General features: G+C 44.0%; 1 protein-coding gene across 5 annotated transcripts in view; it reads left to right on the top strand.

Moving 5' to 3' along the window:
- KCTD1 (potassium channel tetramerization domain containing 1) overlaps nt 1-25,437 on the top strand; it is a 182,401-nt gene that overhangs the window by 131,971 nt on the left and 24,993 nt on the right. For all 5 annotated transcript variants that reach the window (XM_059895542.1, XM_059895540.1, XM_059895543.1 and 2 more), the window contains exon 2: nt 5,682-5,860. In XM_059895542.1, the coding sequence (XP_059751525.1) occupies nt 5,682-5,860 (179 nt within the window). The remainder of the gene's footprint in view (nt 1-5,681; nt 5,861-25,437) is intronic.

Here is a 25,437-nt window from a genome sequence, read left to right as displayed (position 1 = left end):
CAAATCCCTTGAAGGACTATCCTCCCCCAAAATCATTGCCGCTCTGTTGGATAGGTGAGATAGATGATTAAGCTACAAGGAAGCCGCAGACTGAAAGCAGCTGGGAAATGGAAATTTTAAAGATAAACTGATCAACATGCCTGGAAAATATCTACAGGATAGAAATGAGGGAAAGAAGAATTAGAAATAGAATTTCAGGTGCTGTTTCATGTCAGGGTATTAGAGTCAGATTTGGTGAATCCTACGAGAGGGAATAATAGACGTCTTTTTGGCTTTTAAAAGAAGACTGTATTTCACAGAAATTTAAATGAGTATCTGAACAGGAAAGTGTTTTGATTGGAGGAGTTTCTTCCGAGATTATTTTTGGTTTATTTTCTTTTTAAGTATAATGTAAGAGTCAAGTGAATAGGGGACTTCCCTGGTGGTCCAGTGGTTAAGACTTCGCCTTCCAATGCAGGGGTTACGCGTTCGATCCCTGGTCAGGAAGCTAAGATCCCACATGCCTCCTGGCCAAAAAACCAAAAACATAAAATAGAAGCAATATTGTAACAAAGTCAATAAAGACTTTAAAAATGGTCCACATCAAAAAAAAAAAAGAGTTCAATGAATAAATCTTAGACATACATACGTATACAACTGTTTAACCTCCCGGATTAAGATTCAGGACTTTTCTAGCTCTCCAGAAGGCTTGTTCTTATCCCCTCCTAGCCAGCTACCCCCCGACCCCCAGAAAAGGTGGCCAGTGTTCTAAGCTTTGTCATCACAGATTCCTTTTGCTGTCTGTCACCTCGGGGGAAGGGAGTCGTTCGGGATGTGCTTTTACGTCTCAGCGCTGGCTCTCTGAGATCCAGAGATGTGTATGCAGTAGCCCCACTGTGTGGTTACTAATCTCTTTTATTTTCATAAAATCAGTAAAAAAAAAAGGGAGAAATACTGTTAGAAGGGGAGAGGGAAATGCATGTGTTGGGTGGGCGGCAGTCACAGACCATTTGTACTCACTTTAAAATGTCCCTGCTTCTCCCTGAGTGATAAGTTCAAGTTTACCATGATTTGGGCGTCCAGAGATTAAGAAAAATTCAAGCAAGGTTTACTCTGCTGTCCCATATGACAGCCACGAGCCACACTTGGCCTACCTACCTTAAAATTTAAATTGATTAAAATAAATTAAAATTACAGATTTAGTTCCTCAGTCGCCTTAGCGCCACTTCAGGGGCTCAAATAGCCACATGGGGTTCGTGGCCACCCTACTAAATGGTGCAGATATGCAACATTGTTTCCGTTCTTGCAGAAAGTTCTGTTGGACAGCGCTGTTTAGAAAGCTGGCTATGAGCTTCCCTCCTCTTCCTCTTCCCCTTTTCCCTTCATAAGGATGTTACGGTGGGTTTACTTATGTTTTCATTGTAAGTTACCATTTAATTCTGTGGTCCTCAGACCATCGTCTTACAAGCTTCTGTTTCCTGCACTTTCCCTCCATACTTGGGAAGAAAACAAGTGGAAGAATTCTCACAGTGTACTGAAGTTTTAATTTCTAGAATGTACCGTGTGCTCTCCTTCCTGCATCCCACTGTGAGTTGACTTCTCATCCATGAGATCTCAGCTTAGACTGTCTCCAGGGAGCCTTCCACGTCCCACCTCCCAGCCCCCAAGACCGGGTTATGTATCCCTGCAGTTAAGCTACCACAGTAAGCTGCTGGCCTTCCCCTGCCTGTTTCCTGGCTTCTCTCTCCCACTGAAGAGGGAGCAGCCTGTCCTGTTCGCTGGTGTATGTCCATCCCTGGGGACACTGCCTGGGACTGTGGAGGGAAGGAACAGTGGGCTGCACAAGGAAGGGGCAATAGCCAAGTAACTTAATGTTACAGTGGGGTTCCTTCCCCCAGCCCACCACCTGGATGAGGAGTTCCAGAAGGGGGATTATCAGAAACACATTTCTGTCTGGCCACCCTTCCGGATACACCTCGGTGCTCTGAGCTGTTTCTCCGGCAGTGATGATGGCACATCCAAGACGCTTGCCCTCTCTCTGGTTAAAGTTCATGGTTTCCGTCTCATCAGAAGTGAGAGGCTAAAAGACATATACAAACTGAGATGGTGCTGGGCGAGCAATTAAAAATGGGCAAGTGTAGTTGAAGAATGGTGATAATATGATAGAAAATTCTGCTGCATCTGGCAGCAGGCAGCTGTTCTTGGCCTCACAGGCCAAGTCTCGCCAAGCCGCATGACCTCTTGGGGAGGCGGCTGTATCCAGGAAGGGTAGGAATCAGGATCGGTAGCAGAAATCCCAACTCAGACCAGCTTTAAAGATGAACTTATTTTTCCAAGTATCAGGAAATCGAGAGATTGGAGGCTCAGAGATGGTTGATTGGGTGTCTCAGCAGTGCCAGGGAGGACCCAGATCAGCCATCCTGGGCATTGGCTTCCTCCTTAGGCTGGTAGGGAAGTGGCTTCTGTAGGCTCAGGCATCCCATCCGGGACCTCAGCATCTATAGATAAAAAAGAGAAGGTGTCAGTTCCGGTCACTGGTGAGGGGAAGGAGGTGGCCAGAGTTGTGTCACTGAAGCATCCGGAGTTGATGCAATAGATCCGAGGGTCTCCTACAAGCGCCAAGACCACCCGGCCCAAATATGCTCCCCCACCCCAGCCTATGCATTCTTTCAGCCTGCATCAGTGCAGAAAATACTGAGTGGAAACCCTTAACTCCATTAGCTAATAGCAGTTAATGCCTTAGAAATGATCTAACTAACGGGACAAATATGGAACACAGAAAGCTCCCAGGATGGGAAGAGAGAGCCTCGGAGAAGAGGTAGGAAGGCTCACCAAGGACCAATTATAACACGTCAAGTCTTACTAGAACCAACAAGGACCTACTGTATAGCACAGGGAACTATACTTTATAGTTTGTAATAACCTATAAGGGAAAAGAATCTGAAAAAGTGTGTGTGTATGTGTATATATATAAATAACTGAATCACTTTGCTGTACACCTGAAACTAGCACAACATTGTAAATCAACTATCCTTCAATTTAAAAAAAAAAGTCTTACTAGTCTGCCTGAGCCAAGCCATTAGGAAACTCCCTCCTTGCCCTTAAGGGTTAATCCCCCCACTACCCCTCACCCCCCAACTGAGAAAACACTGGTTTAATTTTAAATTTAGCAATATCTATACATACACGATTTTCAGCGTACATGGTATATATTCTGAGAAATCTGGAATCCTTCAACCGATCAGTTATGCTTTCACTTTTTCCTCCTTCTCCGTAGACCTCACAGAATTAGAGCTGTGCTGAGTGAGGTCACAGTCTAACTACAGTATTAACCCTGCAAAACTGTTCATTTTCGCCCGAGCACCCAGAGGCAGGATATAGAATGTGTCCAACTGAAAAACTATTACAGATGATGCGGTGCTGCGATGGACTGAATTGTAACCGAGACGGGGATGTGTGTGTGTGTGTGTGTGTGTGTGTGTGTGTGTGTGTGTGTGTCTTTAGCCAAGAAATCATTTTCTAAAAGGAAGTCAGGTAGTGCGGAGCTCTTAAAAGTCGAGGTTATATGATTGTATTTTTAAAGGAAACATGCATTTTCTGACACCCAAATTTTAAAATGCTACTTTGAATATTTCCCAGCCTTAACTGTTTTATATTTCCTACCAACTGTGTCCTTGTTTTTTAGTTTTTTCCCTTATCCAGTACCTCTTTCACTTTTCTCTCTGTGTTACAAACATCCCTTGTGTTTTTTAATATCTATTTTGCATTGTTAAAAATATACAGGAATGTATAAAGAATAACACAGGGAACATCCACAAACCCACCACCCAATTTAAGAAATAAAACATTAGCTCTTTTTTCTATGACTGTTCCTGAGCTCTGTTTAATTCAGCCTGGAGAAAAGCACCACACAGATGGTCAACATTTTGTGTAAAGGCCCAATCACCACCCCGTTCACAGTAGATGCGGAGTTTCAGAAAGCACGTGCGTTCCCAGTCTTGCCTGGACATGTGGTTAATGCTAACTAGTGTAACAGTTGTGCCCCAGGTAACTCCTAAAGCTGTATCGGATCATAAAATCTAGAATGTTTTGCAAATTTATATTTCATCATGCTGGGCTTTATGCACAAAAACTAGATGACTTCCCGTTTGTAATCTCCATCAAAGGCATTTCTCAAAATCCCTTTGTTATGCCTTATCACTGGCGCTACCACACATTGTTTGCATGTTTGCAAACAATCTCTGGCTAAATTATAAATCTGCAAGTATCCTTGTGGCGTTCGCCTCGCAGAATTCAGACATAAGTGCTATTTTAGCTTATTCCTCAATCGTAGATTCTAAATATTTGACCCCCTTCACTGAGTGCCAGAGACCTGACTTGACTTGTCTGTGGTTTGGGCTCTAATTTAAAAGCAATCAACCATGTCTGAATAGTGTTTGAAATATTTATATTGTATCCATGGAAAGGATGTCATATTTTATTTTCTCAAGAGTACAGTTTCTTTAGCACGCTCTCGCTGCCGTCACGTGATGCTCCGTTTGCTCCCGTGGTACCTTTGCCTGTGGGGCAGCACATTGTACACGGACATCTGCCTCAGCCCAGCCTTGGGAACTTGATCTCTTCCAGGAGCCCAGCATGCAGAAGAGCGGCTTGCTCGTGGCTCCCAAGCTCATGCTTAATCACTGGAGGGGACGTTCTTTTCAAAGTGTCCCCAGCTCCGTAGTCTTATAGGGAGAGAGGCAGGAACCAGATGGGTAGAGTGTGGGTTGATTTTTTTTTTTTTTTCATCTGTTGACTGAAGAACTTCTGGTGCCTTTTTTTTTTTTTTTTTAAAGAATTTCACTTTTTTAAAAATTAATTTATTTATTTTTTGGCTGTGTCAGGTCTTCGTTTCTGTGCGAGGGCTTTCTCTAGTTGCGGCGAGTGGGGGCCACTCTTCATCGCAGTGCGCGGGCCTCTCACTATCGCGGCCTCTCTTGTTGCGGAGCACAGGCTCCAGACGCGCAGGCTCAGTAGTTGTGGCACATGGGCTTAGTTGCTCCGCGGCATGTGGGATCTTCCCAGACCAGGGCTCGAACCCATGTCCCCTGCATTGGCAGGCAGATTCTCAGCCACTGCGCCACCAGGGAAGGGAAGCCCCTCTGGTGCCTATTTGCAAGGTTGCTTTGAGTATGTGAGCTGGTGGCTAGACCAGTCATGTCCTCTTCTTCCTGATTTGGAAGATAGAAATTGAAGAAAACATTCTGCAGACCCCAAGTGCCAAAGGTCTGAATTTGTCCCGAGCCCACAGCAATAAGGACGTTTTCCAAGAGAAGGATAAAGCATATGTATTTTATTTAGAGTGGACTGTTTTAAGTGTTATCTTTTCATTTGGAATGAATAGTAGGTTCTCCACATTGCCATTAACCAGTTGTTAAATGTGAGAATTCATTAGTAAAATAAGCCATCACAGTGTGTGGGATGATGTGAGATGAACATTAGCTCAGCTCCTTGATTCTGAGCATGGGAAGTTTTCCTTTTCTTTGTTACAGATTTGGGGGGCTTTTTGATATTCATTACAACAAAAGCGAGAGCTTGCTGATCTTCCAGATTTTATTGCCAAACGAATATCAACACTAGTCACTGGCTTCTTCTGTAGGATGTATGGGTTTCCTTTCTCTCCACAAAAGAAGACATGTCTAAACTTGCTTATCTCTCTATAGGACAGTCGGCCCAATATGTCAAGACCTCTGATCACTAGATCTCCTGCATCTCCACTGAACAACCAAGGCATTCCTACTCCAGCACAGCTCACAAAATCCAACGCACCCGTCCACATCGACGTGGGCGGCCACATGTACACCAGCAGCCTGGCCACCCTCACCAAATACCCTGAATCAAGGTAATCCGAAAAGCCGCAAAGTCACGCTCCAAAGTGCATGTATTTGATGATCTAACTGTTTTTCCTTTGACCAGCTTAGCAGTGCAGCCTCGCCAGGGCCGGGGGTAGGACATGAAAGCGTCATGTGGGCCACCTGTTATGGAGGCGGCTCTGGGACATGACCGTAAATCTCCTACGAGTCAGGGTTTGATCCAGAGCTTAGCCAAGTACGTGTGAAAGTGTCACTGAGAATGGAGTTCTGTGATATTTCACTCCTCTGAGAGCTTCACATTTCTCAGCGTAGTAAACAAAGGATGATGATTTCTACCCCTGACCTTTCTTCTGTCCTCTTCTTCTAAAACACACTTTCTTATCAAGTCTTAGAATTTTATAGTTGGCCCAACTTGTGAACTGGAGAAAAAAAAAATGAGAGACTCTTATCAGTAGGGCAGTATATTTAGAACAGTTGGCAGAAGTCCAGAAAGATAGCCTTGTCTGAAAAAAAAATGAAGGGCAGTGGAAGTTATGAACGCTCAAGGCAGATAAGCAAATAGGAAAAGGGTATGAAGGGGGAGAGTGGTTTATAAATGGGCATGTACACCACGCTGATGAAAACTCCCCTCCCACACCCCACTCACCCATTTCTTTTTCTTTTTTTAAAATTTTATTTATTTGGTTGGTTGGGCTGGGTCTTAGCTGAGGCAGGTGGGCTCCTTAGTTGCGGCAGGTGGGCTCCTTAGTTGCGTCATATGAACTGTTAGTTGCGGCATATGAACTCTTAGTGGTGGCACGCATGTGGGATCTAGTTCCCTGACCAGGGATCGAACCTGGGCCCCCTGCACTGGGAACGTGGAGTCTTAACCGCTATGCCACTAGGGAAGTCCCGCCACCCAACCGTTTCTAAAGGAGTTTCCAAGGAAACAATTTACTTTGCGCCCCAGGACACCCCTCCTGGCTCCACCTAGATCTGGGGGCTGAGGCAGATCCTATTAGGGAATTTATCTTCGGGCCACTCTGCTGGTGGGTAGAGGAAGAGGCATGAGCTCACGTGGGCTAATGTCAGGAGAAAGGGTGTTTCTCTGCTTGTTTCTGCTCAAATGGAATGGAAACACAGCACTTGGGCTTCAGAAAAGCACTCATTGCATTTCTGAGAACCTCCTACAATATGACAGGTATCAGGTAACTTACAGCCTAAGAAGAGAGCACTGACATACAAATCACTGTCATAACTGCACAAAGACTGCTTTTTTGGTTTTTGTTAGTCTCACTTCACTGATATTTTTTGAAGGAATGTGAAGGTTGAAAAAAGATGAAATATTTTCCCTCTTAATTTCCAGATTAATTTCTACAATAGACATGAAATGATTTTTAAAAAGTAGATGTTATAAATTCAGTTACCCAAAACACCTGTATATTGGGAATTCCCTGGCGGCCCAATGGTTAGGGCTCCATGCTCCCACTGCAGGGGGCATGGGTTCTATCCCTGGTCAGGGAACTAAGATCCTGCAAGCTGTGCAGCATGGCCAAAAAAATAAAAATTAAAAAAAAATGTATATTTTAAAATGAAATGATCATATCAGTCAGTTGTTAGTATTACTGAGTCTCCACCCTCCCTAAATGCATTGTTATTGGATGCTACAAAACTGTTACATGATGGTTATATTTCTTAAGAGTATCATTATATAAGGAGGTTCTTTTTTTAAAAAAAAGTCTATTTCCATTCCTTCTAACCTTCTAATACCAACATCGACAATAGAAAATCACTGTGCCTCTTCAGATGAACACTTAATTCTAGGGGGCAAGTCACCAAACAAACATGAGTCAAAAAGCAAGTTTCGACGATAGCAGAATGCACTGGTCTGATCTGGTGGCCTTTTGCTTCAGTCTGATTATTAGACTGTGATACAGGAGGGAAGTTAGTCATTACACTATTTGCATGTGACGTAAATGGTAGGTTTTCTCGTGCTCATTGCAGCTGGGTGGGTCTCTTCCCCCTGACTAAGGCCCACCAGGGTTTTGGCTTTTGTGAAGCTCACTGGTGTCACTTGGTGTATTGGCAGTGGTATAAGATAGACAGTGAGGGACTCTGTATATTCAGTTCCTCCCTCTCAAATCATTTGCCACTTCAATCGTTTCGATGCTTGGCAGTATTAAAGGCCTCTGATAGTGTCTCATTTGGCGAGCCTTCCTCAGGCCAACTTTCCATGGGTATTTCTAAGAGTCCCCTTTTTGTCCCTTGTTATTTTCCCCCTGAGACGTGCATCACGTTTCATGGGTCTCAGTACGGATCCAGCACTCTCGGTATCTGTACTGTCTCATATGGGAACCACTAGCCACGTGCAGCTTTGAGCACTTGACGTGTGGCTGGTCCAAACTGAAATGTCCTTTAAGTGTAAAATATACACTGGATTCTAAAGACTTAGTGCCCCCCAAATGTGAAATATCTCAAAAATTTGATATTGATTTCATGTTGGAGTGATACTATGATAATATATTGAGTCGTATAAATAATAATAGAGTTAAATAAAATATATTAAAATTAATTTCACCTGTTTCTTTTTACTCTTTTAATGTGGCTACCAGAAAACACAAAATTACAGACGTGTCTCGCTCTTTATTGCTGTTGGACAGCACAGAACTATATATATGCACAGATTTTTTAAAAAATCTCATTAAACCTCCCCCTCCCCAAACCTGATACTTACATGCATCATAAATTGAATTTCTCTTTCACCAACTTAATTAGAAAAGATAAAATTGTTCATCTTTCTTTCTCGATCTTTCTCTATGCTTCACTGTCACCTCTATGCTCCCAGTGTCCTGGGAGCAACATCAAAAATAATATGTGTAGGGGCTTCCCTGGTGGCGCAGTGGTTGAGAATCTGCCTGCCAATTCAGGGGACACGGGTTCGAGCCCTGGTCTGGGAAGATCTCACATGCCGCGGAGCAACTAAGCCCGTGAGCCACAACTACTGAGCCTGCACATCTGGAGCCTGTGCTCCGCAACAAGAGAGGCCGCGATAGTGAGAGGCCCGTGCACCGTGATGAAGAGTGGCCCCCGCTTGCCGCAACTAGAGAAAGCCCTCGCACAGAAACGAAGACCCAACACAGCCAAAAATAAATATAAAAAAAAAATAAAATAAAATAATATGTGGTTCATTAGTCCCAGGTTTGAATGCTGACGCTCCCATTTAATAGTTGTTTGGCCATGGATAGGTCCAATTTCTAACTGCCTGTCTTCTGTCTTGTAAAATAGACACAAATACGTCTTCTTCCAGGGTTATTGGGAGGATTAAATGTGATTATGGAAAGCACGACATGGCCCTGTGCCCAACACGTAGTATTGCCTTTATACTTAATCTTCTGCCAAACCCAGCAATTGTTTCTTTTCAAACTGCCTTCCAAATTCCAAATATATACCATTCCTTCATTTCCTAGACCACAGAAACAGCCTCACTTCTGAATACTTGCCTGGATCCGTAAAGGCTCGAGGGCCTCCTTGCCTGCACCTTCTGGTCCTTTATCTTTAATGTCTGCACCTGTCTCGGAACTGTCGAGCTATTCCAAGATCATCTTTTTTGTTAGGAGATATTTTTAAGCCTATGTCCAAACTTTTGGGAACAAGCCCTACAAGTAATTTCTGTTTCTGTTGCTTACACCTAAAGCAGACGACATTGGTTGGAAGACAATGCTGTGGATGTTGAATGGACCACTGTGTGTTGCTTTGCTTCCTCTTGGATTTGGGAGGGGGTGGAGGGGGTGCTTGGAAAGAAATTAAATGTTCATTTCAAAGCAGCAGTCAGTTTAATGGGACCCGTCCACAACTTTCAGTAGTCAAAGATATAGGGAAGAAATAGTTCTTCATGCTTTTTCCGCAGATGTCAGATGCTCCTTCCAACTTCTGGCAAAATCTCTCACATATATCAACCTTTTGGGGATAAATTGTAGGACATTAGGTTGCGCCTGACCATAGAATTACAAATAATTCCAAGTCGAGTTCTCTAGATCCTGGGTGTCTTGAACATGTCTCACCCTACTGGACCATTCCCTGCCCCCTCTCCCTCTTAGAGCACCCTGGTTCCTCTCTCACCCACACTTTCCTTGGTGTAGCCCAGAGGGGAAAAGGGCTTTTTCCTCGGTTTTCTTTTCTAGGATTTCAGGGGGAGACTTGTAGTGTAAAAGTGCTAAGTTGTTTGTAACAAGTGATCCTAAAAGATGTAGTGTCCTTCTATAATTTCAAAGGTCCTGCAAAGGGCCTTAACTCCATTTTGAAATATTGTGGGTGATTTTTTATTCTATTTCTATTTGTTGTCCTCTGGGCTAAAGACTACCTTTAGAACATTGTCCCCAGAAAGTGGTACATTGGACCACGCAGCTAAACATTAGAAGCACCTGCAAAGCATCAAAAGGCCATGAGAGGCCACGCCCCAGACCAGTGAACCGAGAATCTCTGCGATTTTCCTAAGAGATCCTGATTTTAACCATATGGCTTTGCCTGGTCCCTCCAAGTGAACACAGGCCTTTTACTTAATGAATCTCCCATGCTATATCATAATGGCCATTCCACCAAAGAAAATACATTTTGATCTTCATTTCTTTAATTAGCAAGGTTACCTGGTTCCACTGTCTGTGCACCCACATGCCCTATTTTTTTTTTTTTTTTTTTTGGCTTGTAAACCCTGAGTACGGATTCAATATGCAAGTTGACTTTTATATTTTACAACAAGGTTAATTACTTATGTTGTTATTCACTTCCATTATTGGGTGGTTTTTTTTTTTTTTATAAATTTATTTATTACACTTATTTTTTTGGCTGCATTGGGTGTTCGTTGCTGCATGCGGGCTTGCTCTAGTTGCGGCGAGCGGGGACTACTCTTCGTTGTGGTGCGCGGGCTTCTCATTGCGGTGGCTTCTCTTGCTGCGGAGCATGGACCCTAGGCAAGCGGGCTTCAGTAGTTGCAGCACGCGGGCTCAGTAGTTGTGGCGCACGGGCTTAGTTGCTCCACGGCATGTGGGATCTTCCCGGACCAGGGCTTGAACCCGTGTCCCCTGCCTTGGCAGGCGGACTCTTAACCACTGCGCCACCAGGGAAGCCTATTGAGTGGTTTTTTTGCTAACAGGACTGGACATAAAGGCTTCAAATTAACTGAAGTACTGCATACATCCGTGGTGTGGTCTGACTTTACCAACATTTCGCGTGAGATGCCAAACAGTTCTTTGGAGGTGTTTATGAGACAGAGGCTGATCCACACCACCTCAGTGAAAAACACTGTTCCCTTTCAGGGGAGCCTACAAGTCTCCAATTCTGGTTGCTATTTTGAATTGCAGTCACCAAGAAAAACACCCAGTTCAGATCTGCAGTAATTTTACATCAAATAAGTAAAACCAAAAATATATATATATTTTTAAATAGATATACAAAGAAGATAGAACATATTTAACAATTTGTTACCCTGATTTCTAAGTTGTAAATACCTAGACATGTGGGAGGTGGACCTCACTTGTACTCTTGCCCTGAGCCCCCCAAATTTTAAGGACAGACCTGATTATATCTGACTCAGAAATCCAAGGTACCCACTAACATCATTGGTAACAAAAAATCTAGGTATCTAATTTGTCATAAGTAAGTAATATTGGTACCAAATTACATGGCCTCTTTAAAATCTCCTACTGTTGACAGTGAAATATCTTCTTAGCCACACGTGTGTGTGATATTAAAGAAACGTTCTATGCTTTAAAAGAAGACGTAAGTCTGAGTTCAAAGTTAGGTCTGTTTCATCATTTACTGTCACCTCGAACAAAAACAATATTAACAGCAGTTATGTTGATGGTTATTCAGATGTGGACTTTTTAAAACCAAGAAGTGGGCAGATACTGCTGATTAACCACAGCTATTGGGTGGCAGTGAGGCAGGGGTCTTAGCTAAAAGAGCTACTAACCTAGAGGTGAAAGACACAATCTCCTGTTACAATCCCCTGAGCCATCCCATCTGCTTGCTTGACAGAGCTTTTGTATATTTTAAACCAAGTATATGAGTTAACTCCGACATAAGGAGATTATGCTGAACTGGTCTCTCCTAAATAGCAGCAGAGTTACTAAGCACACTGGCATATGTAGGTAATTGCAAAACTCAAGAGACTCAGCTTTCAACGTTGCAGTCGACACCCATGGCCACCCAAGGGGTGTGTGTATCTGGAGCTTTAGGATGGCGATGCCAGGCATGTGTGCCTTGCCAGTAGAGATCTGGTTTTGGCAGGCTTCACCCCCGATGTGCTGGCCATTCCAGAGTGGTTTACGTGGAGCTGCACTGAAGGAAAAGTGGGGCACTTGCAACGTTAAGGGGCTGGTCCGCTGTCTCAGGACAATTGAATTCTAATGTCTGGATTTCCGGGTAACTGCTGGGCACCAGCCCCGGGGGTTTTCTGTAATCCCGCGTCAGGGCTGGGGGTTCTGTGCTCTGATTTCGACTTCACAGTTCCAGTTCACGCTCTGGTCCCTAGACACACATGGTGCGTCCCACGTTGTCATCACACAGGCTCACGCTTCAGGATCTCAACAAAAATGCCCCCAAATTAATGCATCCTGTTTGTTTGCCAAACAGTTCCCTGAACTTTCTTTCAGAATGATTGCGTGGCACTGAATACAAAGCTTTTTATTATGACCTGCTCTTTAGATCAGCATGATTTATAATTCAATATCTATCTCAAGTTTTTAAAAAAATCACAGAATAGGCTATTGGGGGTTTTTAGATGAGTGGACATCAACCTGGCCTATATAGTCTCAGCACAAATGGAAAAAGAGAACGTATCCCTGCTGCTGGGAAAACGCCCGTGGAAATGCGTACAATGAGGACAGTCTAATGGTGAGCAGTTCTGACTGGTTGATCTTAAAAAAAAAGAAAATTAGTTTACGGAGGGATGTAAAAGGAGGAAAAGCACTTGGCCAATGAAAAATGGAAAGTTTCTCCAGGATCACAGGGACAAGTTTTCCTCTGCTCTGTTTCTTCTTTTCATCTTACAATAATGCTTTTCCAAAACTGCTCCTCGCTTATATAGGCAAAGAGTAAATGAAACCAGCTTCAAAAGACTTTTTTTTTTTTTCAAAACGATGAAACTGGATTTTCTGTTTAGTGCTGAAAATCCAGCTTCAGTAACTTAGGCTGCACTGCTGGCAGATTCAGCAAACTTTCTTTGCCACTTGGGCACAACATAGGCCTAGCTTTTAAAGTAATCTAGCTCATCAAGTCTTTTTTTTTTTTTTTTTACAATTTAGAACACAAACTGAGTTTCTAATTTTTTTTTTAATTTTATTTTTTTATTTATTTATGTCTGTGTTGGGTCTTCGTTTCTGTGCGAGGGCTTTCTCTAGTTGCGGCAAGTGGGGGCCACTCTTCATCGTGGTGCGCGGGCCTCTCACCATTGCGGCCTCTCTTGTTGCGGAGCACAGGCTCCAGACGCACACGCTCAGTAATTGTGGCTCACGGGCCCAGTTGCTCTGTGGCATGTGGGATCTTCCCAGACCAGGGCCTGAACCCGTGTCCCCTGCATTGGCAGGCAGATTCTCAACCACTGCACCACCAGGGAAGCCCATCATCAAGTCTTATCTTAGACATTTAAAGAAAAATGCAGCCATATTACAGGTACTGGCCTGTAGTTTTCCCTGTCATGTTCTTTTTTTCATTCTACAGATTTATTCTGTGTTCCTTGTCAACCAGGGCATACACTGGCTAACAAAAGTCCTTGCTCTCTTGTCGTTTACTTGGGGGCAGGAGAGGACAGACAATAAACAAGTAAACAATCAATTAACAATATTTGAGTTGGTAGTAAGTAAAGTAGGAAGAAAAATAAAACAGGATGAATAGCCTTGGGAAGTAGTTTGCTTCCTATGTTAAGTCTAAAGATAATTTTATTCTATGGTTTGTTTCTTCAGGATACATCTTTATTAGTTCGTCTACATTTTCAAGACAAAATCTAGTTTACATTTTAGAGTCGATGTAGAAGCAGATTGTTGTTGCTTCAGTATCACAAGTCACACCTTATCGATGATCAATGGCCTCTTCTGAATTCTGTGATTCACCTCCTGTTATCTGATGTGTGGCAAATACATATGTTCACCCTTCATCTCAGCAGGAGGGAAGTACAGGGTGAAGTCTACTGTCTGGGCTATGGGTGTGGAACAGCTCCAGGCCAGACCATCATCTTCAGATCACCTTGCTAGTTATATTAACCATGATTTTTTTTTATATTAACTCAGTTCAAATGTCACTTCTTTATATTTTATTTATTTATTTATTTATTTATTTGGCTGCATTGGGTCTTCGTTGCTGCGAGCAGGGGCTACTCTTAGTTGCGGTGCGTGGGCTTCTCACTGCGGTGGCTTCTCTTGTTGTGGAGCACGGGCTCTAGGCCCGCGGGCTTCAGTAGTTGCAGCACACGGGCTCGGTAGTTGTGGCTCGTGGGCTTAGTTGCTCCACGGCATGTGGGATCTTCCCGGACCAGGGATCAAGCCCGGGTCCCCTGCATTGGCAGGTGGATTCTTAGCCACTGTGCCACCAGGGAAGTCCCAGCCATGATATTGTTTCTGGTACATTTTCTGTAATTTTGCAGTTGGTGGTGACTGAAGTTAGATTTGGTGTTGACCAAAGTAGAGAGTTAACAGATGTTAAAATAAATATGGGCAGAAGGCCCTGGGAGGTAAACAGTACCAAGGCCGGCGGATCCCTTAGCCTGATCCTTAGACCAGGAAGAAGGTGAGGGCCGCCTTGCCCCCGCAGATGGTGCTGGTGCCTTTGATGGCAGAGCAGTAACAGTGGTTGGGGAGTAACACTGGGTATTCAGCGTGAAACAGCTCAGGACAGGACTGTAGGTCACGTTCTCGATTCTTATTAACTTCTCACTTGCCGAGAACTCAGCCTCAGCTTAGCTAGAAACCCTCTTCCTGAAAAACTCTTTCTTACTAAGTTCTCATCCCTGTGTTCTTGGTACCTAGTATCGGGCCTGCCACAGGGGACATTCACAAGTTTGCTTGATATATGGATTAATTACTGGGTAAGATACTGTACCCAGAGGCCAGATCCTCAAAACAATGAAAGTCACATAATTGAATAAAGCTATTCAAAATAGAAAGTTACGTTTAAAGCTGGGCTGGGTTCGTTAGCTATATCATTCAGTGTGCCGCCATAAGCTTACAGGTGGGGCTGTTACTGACCCCAGTTAGCAGATAAGAACGAGCAGCTCTACGAGGCTCAGCAACGTGTTCAGTCTTATTCGGCAAATGGGGAAGAGCCAGGATTCCAACTCCCACTCTGACTCCAGGACCTTGGTTTTTTAATTCTTTTATAGCCATGCTTCTCAACCCTGGGGGCATGTTAGAATCAACTGGGATTCAAAAAAAAACCTGGTCCTTCCCACAGAGATTCTGATTTCATTGGTCTGGACCCGGGCACGGGATTTGCTAACGCTTCCCGTGTTCAGCTATGCAGTGCATCTTCCCACCTTCTGGAACTGTGTTCTAAAGGTGAGCTTTAGCCAAGGGGGCAGCTCATCTACAATATCTCAAGCTATTTTATTCTCAAGGTGGCCTTCACCTAATTCTGGGTCAGTGCTGGGGCGTGTGTGAGCCCTGCCCCCCGCCCGTGGTGCCGGAGGTCCCAGCCTGGTCTCCTGCCGAGAGCAGTCTTCTCCTGCCGCCCAGTGTCATACAAACACAGTGCTATCATTTTCTGTGTGTGTCATGACTTTAAAAAGTCTGCAAAGCACCACCTTAGACTGGGCAATGGGATAAATGCATCTTGTTCTTATTTGCCTGTGGGTTTCAGGAAGCTCGTTTTTTTCATGCCCCCATGTCCAGTGCACACAGTCATCCCATAGCAAGGGACAAAGTTGGCCTTGGACCAGTGACCTTGCCACCTGCTGATGGCCACTGGGTTGACCTGTGAAGAGAAAATCATTAGCACAACATTCAGTGACCAGCTTTGGCCCCAGCACGCTGTGCCCACGGGAAGGAATGGTCTACCGGACGCCAGGATAGGTAGGGCTGCTAATCAGGTTAGGGGGGTCTAGGTCCACTGATGTGTTAGTCACCGCCTCTCTGCTGGGCTCCTCCCTTTCCTGTTGCTACTGGAGCAGTGGACCCGAGTGCCCCGCAATGCAGCAAACTATCTCAGGTTCACACCACTGCACAAAACACACGTGCCTGCACCAATCAGAAAAATTGTTTTAAAAAGATTTTAAATTTATTTCTAAAACATGTCCTCTAAGCTTACGCTTTAAGTTTTAAAACAAATAATAGATCTACCAGTAGTCTTCAGTGCTTTGAACTGTGCCTGGCAATGCTTGATAAATATTTGTCGAATGTTGAATGAGTTTTGCTTAGTTGAGTTGAATGAGTTTTGCTCTGACCTGGAGCAGCTCAGCCATCACAGGGCTGCTGCAGTGTGAAGGTCAAACATTTTGAATCATCAGGTGCTAACAGTGATGTCAGATCGTAACGGCAAGCCTAGTCCAATCTGGGCAGCAAAGATTAACATCCTTTTTCCTTCAAGGCAGAGACCGGAAAGGGATTTTCTAGTCTAATTACGCTGAAGGGAAAAGGTAAGGAGAAGGGAATAAATCAATCCAGTCACAACCCAGAGACCAATGAGCCAGATTAACAGAAGGGTGACACCTGCCTTCAGAATGTTTTCCTCCAACTGATAATCTCCTCCCTGAGCCCCTCGGATCATCTCCAGATGCTTGAAAGAATGCAGATTCCTTGTCTCCAGCCGCCATCTGTATCCCAGGATGTGAGGGAAATGAGCAGTTTTCATTGGCATGCAGGTAATCCACCTGCATCTCCGAGTTTGGGCCACAGATCTGCAGAGAAGGGCAGTGAAACATCAGTGCATCCCCCTGCAGCATGGTGGGGACAGCGGTGGTGTGGCTAGAGACACAGTGTTAGAGCGAGGCTTTTCTTAGTGCTTCTGGCTTGATTCTCAGCACTTGGGACAATAATACGGACTGTGCTCATTTTGATCTGTCGTGATAAATGGTGTCACTGGGCAACGCCAGCGTTGTTTTTGCCCCGTGTTTGTTATCGTACTTTCATGTTTCCTGCCTCATCATACAAGTACTTTGATAATAAACTATATGTTTTATTTACTTGTTTGAAAAAGTTAATTTGTAGGTATTTCGTAGAAGATTCTGGTAATTTCGTACAAGGTTAATATGTGAAAAATATGCTCCACTTTACTGTGTTCTTGAGAACAGTTCCATCAGAAGGGCTTAAAATTGACAATGTTATTTTCCACAACCCAGCTCACATATCTCCTATGACTTTGGTTCCTTAAATCCTGTAGTTTCTGTTGGTCACATAACTCTGATTCTGGTTGAGTGCTTCGTTTGAGAGCTTTTTTATGGCAGATGAGAACCAACATTAATTTTAGGTGAATTTCCAAAAGACAAACCACATTTTGGCTATGTAGAGAGCTTTGTGGGCAGAATATCACACCCCAGAGCTTGTGCCTACCATATAGCTCTTAATTCCATCTTCTCAGACCGCTATGGTCTACTTTGCAGAGAGATGAAATCTCTCCGTATCTCTCTGTGCAGGATACAGTGAGGTGTCTATGCTGTGTGTATTCTTGCCTGGAATAAAACAATGCACAAATTATTCTAAAGTTGGGGGAGTCCTTTTTATTAAGCCAATGCAGAAAATAAACTTCCCCTCCCTTAATTTCTGAAGAGAAGCATTTATTCAAAACAAAATCACATGATGTTATAATTTGCATGTAAACTCTGAGGACTTAAAACAAAACTCTGAAAGTCACACTGAAGGATCCCTTATGGGTCCACTGAACACCCAGATGCCCTCTGCTGAAACTTGAGCTGTGGTCTTAGAAGAGTCCGTTTCACTGCATCTGCCATGTCTGGCAGTTTGTTCTATTATCAGTATATAAATAACCCATTAAAATGCCATTTCTTTTCATTAGAAATGCAGGATTTATTGACTCAAGTTGATGAATTATCAATATTATGCTTCTGAATGATTACTCTCAAGGTGCCTGGAGATAGAAAGTAGCAACAATTTGTCTCCAAAATAGCAAGCTGCAGTGGATGCATAATGCTTTACGTGTGGCTTCTGAATGTGCCCAGGGTGGTCCTGGTGGGAGGATGAGGGATGTGAGAGGTGGTGAGGGATGAGAAGTCAGTTGTGCTCTTACAAGTCGTATGCATTTCATGTGGTCATACTCCAAAGGCAGACACCCAGAAGTTCCAATTGGGTGGCAATTCCATTTGCAAAAAAAAAAAGTTAAAAAACAAAAAAAACACTTTCTTCAGTCCCACAGTTATAACAGTTTTTTGCTGGACTGTCTGAATCTAATCAAGATGCAGTGTCAGTAGAAATGACACAGTCACTTGGATAATGGCTTCCTGCTGCCACATAAACGCCATGTGTCGGTTTGCTTAGTAATGACCTTGCTGTTTATCTTTTTTGGTGGTAATGATTATTTTTACTCCTGTGCAAATTTTCTTATTGTGTTCCCCATATTCAGAAGATAAATTACAACTGTGCATAACAGCTAACCACCACTTTCAAACAGTGGCGGACCTCACCAGGCTCAGAGAGCTTCGTAACCGAGAGGTGAATCTGACCTCACCCAGACCTGTTTCCATGATTTGAGCTGAACGTGCTCCAGAACTCCCACCCAGCCTCATTAGGGCTTGGCTAGGTGCCTGCCACCCCTCCAAAAATTGATTTTTTTTTTTTTTTTTTAAACAGCTTAGAAGGCCCTGAGGGCTTCAGAGCTTACCTAAAAAATGAAAACCCTTCTAGTCTCAAAGCGGTGCAAAAGAGTTAATGTCACAGAAAAAAAGAAGGATCTTTTAAGTGTATCCTGCTGATCCGTAATCTTAGTGGTACGTAAGGTACTTCATCACAACATCACCATTTTGATGATACGTTACAGAAGGGACAAGGTGGCATGAAGGGTGGAATTCAGAGAAAATTGTTGGACACGTTAAAATGGGCTGGAATAAAGGTTATAACAGTGAAGCAAACCTGGGGAGCCATGATCAGTGTGAATGAAGCTCTGGTCTCCACTCTGGCAGACATCTGTGACGATTACAAAAACCCAACAGTGATGACACAGTTTGTATTTCCAAATACACGTCCTGACGGGCTCTTGAAGAACCCATTTGTAATCCTTTATGTGGATTTAAAAACTTCGAGAAAGTAGTTATTTGTAAAAGAAGATTTGGCTTTAGTGCACTTTCACTCAGGACTTGCAAATGAAAAGTTATGTGAACAAAAGATAGGGGAAGCAAATGGTTATCAAATGACTCCTGCAGTCTGTCCAGTTCTGTATATGATCACAGAAAGGAAGAAGAAACATGAGAAATTCTTGTCATTAGCTGGGATACTTTTGTTTCTTTAAACATTTTGCAGGTCAGGGCTTGGTTCTGGTTTTTGTTGGAAGGGACAGGGAGAAACATCGATAGATACACCTACCGCCCAGCGAGTCTATGGACCGGCTTGATGTCTTTCGGTAAATTCTTAAACTGTGATAAACCAAGCCTGAGCCCCAGAAGGGCGTGGACGATTACACAAGACACTCAACTATGACAGCACATTGTTGACCGTGGTACAGCCAAAGGCAGGTGCTGTCAACAGCCACTTTCCTTATTTCTCAACCCCACACACCCGAGAATGTTGTCTTTGAATCATGAGCTGATACAAACTTCATATTTTTCACATGTCATTTTTGATTTGGTGACTATGTAAATAACGTTGCGACATAAATTCGAAATCTTAAGCTTCTCAGAGTACAAAGCCAACCAGGTACATCATCCATCGTGGTTTGAAGAGGCAATTAGATGGTGTTTTCAACGAAAGGGTAGGGTGGACATTTTATGTATTCTTTAAAATGTTTAGATACTTCTGAAGCTCTGTAAATATGACTCTGGTCCAATTAGCAGCTTTCTTTCCTTCTTCTAAGGAGGTATATAACTCACAGTCCTGGGGCTAAATCTCCTCCCTTTGTCTTTGTCATCTCAAACTCAAAAGCCTAGTTTCTGAAAGTGTTTTTAAACCTCCTAGTCACTCTGAAGTCATACAGTGACAGAATAATTCATTTTCATTCATCCAACCACTTTTCAATACTCCTGAGTATTTGAATGATACTCTAAGGCTCTTGAACGGTGTCGGTAATGACGTGTGTGTGTGTGTGTGTGTGTGTGTGTGTTTGTGTGTGTGTGTAGCAGGATAGGTGTACAAAGGACACAGTATAGATTCACTTACTTTCTTCCATACATCTTCTGTTAGGTTTTCAAAAAGCATTTACCTCGCCTTTAAGTAAATTATATTTTTCTTGTTCTTTCTTTTTATATTGAGCACTACGTGAAGCCTCTGGCTTTTTCACTTTTAGGTACTAAGCAAAATATGTAAATACTTCACTGTAAACTGCTGTTTTGCTGGCTCCATTACAAGTAGGAAAAAATTGTTAAATTGAAAATAGAAACAGCTGGCTTCGCCCTAGCCCTCTCCTAGTGTCATATAATTAATAGGATGCTTTTATTTGAAAGGACTGCTGTGACGTACGGTAAGCCAGTTCCAACAGCCTGGGATAGTAAGACACCAGAGGAAATAGGGATGGGCTCCGTTCCGCATCCTGTTTTTACTGATAGCCTCAAAGTATGGTGGAGAGAGTGGGGCCACTGGGAGAGCACAGCCACATGGGGATGGGCTGAGTTCATGCCATTTGTGAGGGAGATTGAGGGCACAAATGGAAGAGTCAGGAATGTTTCATCATATAGGAAGGCACTCCTTCAACAGTTGGGGCTGCTAACACTCAGAATCCCAGGAATAAGAACAGTCACTCAAAAATAAGTTAAATTCAACGGGAACACATGCAAAAGAGTTTGCTTATGTAACAAGAAAACTGGAGTGGCGCTGCAAGATGCAGAAAGGTTGGCAGGACGTGTCTGAGTGGGAAAGGAGCAGGAGTTCTGGGACAGACGGACCCTGAGAGTCGGAGACAGTGTCGAGGCTGGGCTGGCCCCCCCTCTTCCAGGACGGGAGGTTGCATAGTTCAGCAGTGACCTGGTGGCTCTGCGCCTCAGTTTCTCCATCACTAACATCGAAGTATCAGCTATAAATACTCTACCGTTGCTGTGAGGATTAAAGCAGATAATCCAGAGAGTTTTTAGCAGAGTGCCTAACACAGACTCAAAAAATGTTTTATAACATTTTTTCTCTGAACAGTAATTATCACTGTAAAATGGAAAACATATTCTAGAGTTTTAAGTCAAGAGAAAAAAGGAGTGTGTCACAAATACCTCCAAATATAGAACAGCCCGTTGGGAACAGTGGGGGTGACCTGGGGGGCCAACTCGTGCACACGTGCGGGCTCGCCTGCCCACAGAGAAAGCAAGAGGAAGCCTAAGCAAAAACCGCTGGAGCCGAAAATACCAAAGTGGGTTCCCATGGGACACCATGATGCTCTGATCCAGGACTGACCTTAAAAAGTAGCCCTTTGCCCTAGAAATCATTTTAAAACAGACACTTGCTCAAACCAAAGAGCAGGACCAGGTGATGTAAAATGTTGTCTTCCGGGACTTCCCTGGTGGTCCAGTGGCTGAGACTCCGCGCTCCCAATGCAGGGGGCCCGGGTTCCATCCCTGGTCAGGGAACTAGATCCCACAAGCCGCAACTAAGAGTTCAAATGCCGCAAGGAAAAGGTCCCGCGTGCCGCAGCGAAGATCCTGCGTACCGCAACAAAGACCTGGCGCAGCCAAATAAATAAATACTTTTTTAAAAAAAAAGGGAAAAAAATAAACTACAAATTGTCTTCTGGGAGTTACCTGGTGGTCCAGTGGTTAAGACTCCGTGCTTCCACCACAGGGGGCGCAAGTTGGATCCCTGGTCTGGGAACTAAGATCCTGAATGCCCCGGGGCACAGCCAAAAAAATAAAAAGTCTTCCGATTCAAGATGCACAACAGGATTTTATATACCATCGGATTCTGTTTGGGCATTGCACGTCGTCTCCAAAGGATGAAAATCTGTCAACATTTACGGAGCCCAGGCTTAACCGAGGGGCAGAGTGACCACTGGGCAGTAAGGGAGCAGCTCCGAGCTGGACTCTGCAGTCCCACTGCCTCAGCGCTGGCAGACAGGCTGCAGTGCCTTCACCTGTAAGACGAGGGTGATGGTGTCTACCGAGCAGAGTCGTTGTGAAGGCTCAGTACCGTGCCCTGCATGTAGTGGACACTCGGTAAACGTAGCTCGTATTAGACATCCATTTATTCCTCATAAGAATTCTTTGGACAGGGTATTATCCCATTCCTCAGATGAAGAAATCAAAACTCAAACCGATTTGGTCCTGAAGATGGTAAAGCCAGGATTCCAACCCAGGCCTGTGAGTCAGAGCTGAACATCCAGGGGCTTCTGAGATATTACTGAAGGCACCGCGGCCAAGCTCTTGTGCCCTCACATGCTCTGCTCAGGTTGACCCTTTGAGAGAGATGCTCCCCACTTGTTGGTGCTGCCCACCTCACCCATCAGGCTCTTTCTTGCCTGAAATCCCTTCTCCAAGCCCCTGTCCCTTCCCCTTACACCTGGTGACCCTGAAGACCCAGCACAGGGTTGCCTCCTGCAGGAAGCCTTCCCTCCCTGCCCTGGGCTAGCTAGGTCCCTGTCCTCTGTCCTTCCATAGCACCCAGCAGGACCACATCTTGTTCATTTGAAGAGACCCAGCAGAGCACCAGGAACATGGTAGGCATTCAATAAATGTAAGAATAAAAAGGCTACTTTTGTAAATTCTGGTGTTTTTTTTAAAAAATCAAGTTAATTATAATACATTTTTCATAGTAAGCAGTTAATGTAATTTCTCCTAATTTAAACAACTTTCCCCATGAGTCAGGGGAGGACCATGAGATTCTTGGAGGATCTGCAGCCCCCCGAGTGGCTCTGGGCTCCCTCTGAGCCATCAGTATTGCCGTCAGCGATCAATTCTCCAAAACGCCGAGTTCCGCGATTGTTGGCGCTCTCATACATTTTCTTATATTTTAAACTTGCCTTTCCTTTCTCCCCTACTTTCTTCCGCTCTATGTATCATTAAAGAAAATGATGCTGCCACGGGGAACAGGTACTGGAAACGCTACTTCCCCATAAGTAGATATAATTTGTTCTGTTTGCTTTTACTTAGAAGGTATTTTCTTCCTTCTCTTAAATTACTTCCATCCATTTCTATAACAAGCTCTGAATTCATTTTTATCTGTGTTCATGAGATATAGACGAAACTTCCCAAGTCTGGAAACTATAAAGAACTATTTCTAGAATTTTGTTAACAGTTATAAGTGAATTAAATGCTGTGTGATAAGTAAGGTTTCAATAACAGTAAGTTAACTGGTGATTTCTTTCAACATTATAATAATACCCAGCTTAGCAATCTCCCCCTTTTTTTAAGAAAAACTTTTTATTATAGACATTTTAAAATATATGCTTGGACTTTCCTGGTGGCGCAGTGGTTAGGAATCCGCCTGCCAATGCAGCAGACACGGGTTCGATCCCTGGTCCGGGAAGATCCCACATGCCACGGAGCAACTAAGCCCGTGCACCACGACTACTGAGCCTGCGTGCTGCAACTATGTGGCATGCGCCTAGAGCGTGCACGCCTAGAGCCCGTGCTCTGCAACAAGAGAAGACCCTGCTCGCCGCAACTAGAGAAAGGCCCGCGTGCAGCAACGAAGACCCAACGCAGCCAAAAATATAAATAAATCTAAATATATATATATGCAAAAACAGAGAATACGATATTGAACCCTCACATTTCAAAAAGTTTGAGATATCAACCTAGCACTTGTCTTCCCTTCCACCCATTTTGTTTCCTTCCTCTCCCATCTCAGCAGAAAGGAGGGAAGGGGACCCACTGGTTGCAATGCTGACTTTTCTGTCCCCATCTCCTTCCTTCCCTGCTGTTCCGTGTCCAGGTTCCACTGCAGTGACAGCTGCCCACACACCTCTCGTTTGTGTACCCACACCTACAAACACAGACCTCACACACACACACCCCCACACACACAACTGCACAACACAAACACACACACCTTCACCCAGCCCTCTACCTCATTCACCATCTTCCTTAGGTATATGGTATTAGGACAGAAACTTGGTTGGCAATCTACTAACTTGAGTTAGTAGACATGAAAAAGTATAAAGCCACAAGTGCTTCTGAAAACAAAATTATTCAATAGAAAAATACTCTGTAAATCAGATTTTTTTAAAAAGTAACATCCTACTGATCGGTGGACTCGTGGGCGGGTGTCCCCCATGGGCTTCAATGTGACCGTCCTCTGCCCATCCCCCCAGGGGCAGCATGGAGGGCTTACAGCCAGCTCTCTGTCTAGCCAGCTGTGCATCCTTGAGCATTACACTTCTCCATTTGTAAAACGGGACGTTGATCTAGGCCATCCTGGAGATTGTCACCTCTAAAAGTGTGGTTGGCTATTTAAGAAAAAGTGCTGTGACAGTTCAGAGTGACAGAATGACTAACTGAGAGCATCTCAAGTCGGCGGCGTTGACTTGCTCCTCTTTAGTCTCTCTGCTCATCCGCCTTTGCACTGGTTCTCAACTCAGCTGTTCATTAGACTTCCTTGGGGAGCTTTTTAAGAGATGCAGATGCTTGGGTCCCAAGCCCGACCAATAATTACATCAGAATATGTGGCACTGGGCATCTGTATCTTTTAAAAGGTCCCCAGGTGATTCCACTGTGCAGCCAGGGTTAAGAAGCACTGCTCTATACAAATGACAGTCAAAAGCAAAGCAAAGGAGGCAGGACTTGGGTAAGTTACAAGCTGCATCTGTGAGGAGATGTGATTTCAGATAAAGTGTTTTGATTGTCTCACTTCTAAAGGAGCTCTTGTCCTTAACATCGCTGAGAGCATAGCCTGACATCAGTCCCCATCGCCCTCAGAACCAAATCCAAACTCCTTGACCTGGCTTACGCAGCTCTTTGTGATCTGACTTTTGCTGATTTCTGCTGCCCCAGCCTCATTTTTCAGTTGGCCCCAGTGGAGAGTAATCACATGTCTGGTTTTTTCCAGCTTCAAGCCTTTGTATCTTCCCTACCCCTCTCCTTTCTTATCTAACCTTACCTCCCACCCCTGTACTTGGCCAACTTCTGCATATCATTCAGGTTCTCCAGTGGACTTTCTTTTTCTTCCCTGTGTACTCCCATAGCCCACTCTGCATACCCACTGGCACACTCAATCACACTGCACTTGATTCCCAGCCCCACAGACTGTTAAATTCCACAAAAGTCAAGAGTGTGGCTTATTCTCCACTGCGTCCCCTGTATTTCACATGGCCAGGTTGAGTGAATATTGGTGGAAAGAATGAATGAATAACTGAATGACTACACAATAAAAAAGGAAAGAGAAATTCTTAAGGAACTGAGTCACGGTAAATTAGAGAAACTAGGTCCTCTAAATGAATGACTACACAAGAAAAAATTCTTAGTGATTGATTCACACTAAGCCAGGTAAGTCAGGTCCTATCCCTATATTCTCTTTTATTTAAGACCATTCTTTAATGCCAGGGAGAGGGGGAGCCACAGTGAGGA

The sequence above is a fragment of the Balaenoptera ricei genome, chromosome 14, assembly GCF_028023285.1.
Source record: "Balaenoptera ricei isolate mBalRic1 chromosome 14, mBalRic1.hap2, whole genome shotgun sequence".
In the NCBI taxonomy this organism is placed as follows: domain Eukaryota; kingdom Metazoa; phylum Chordata; class Mammalia; order Artiodactyla; family Balaenopteridae; genus Balaenoptera; species Balaenoptera ricei.
This window is presented reverse-complemented; position numbering and strand designations above follow the sequence as displayed.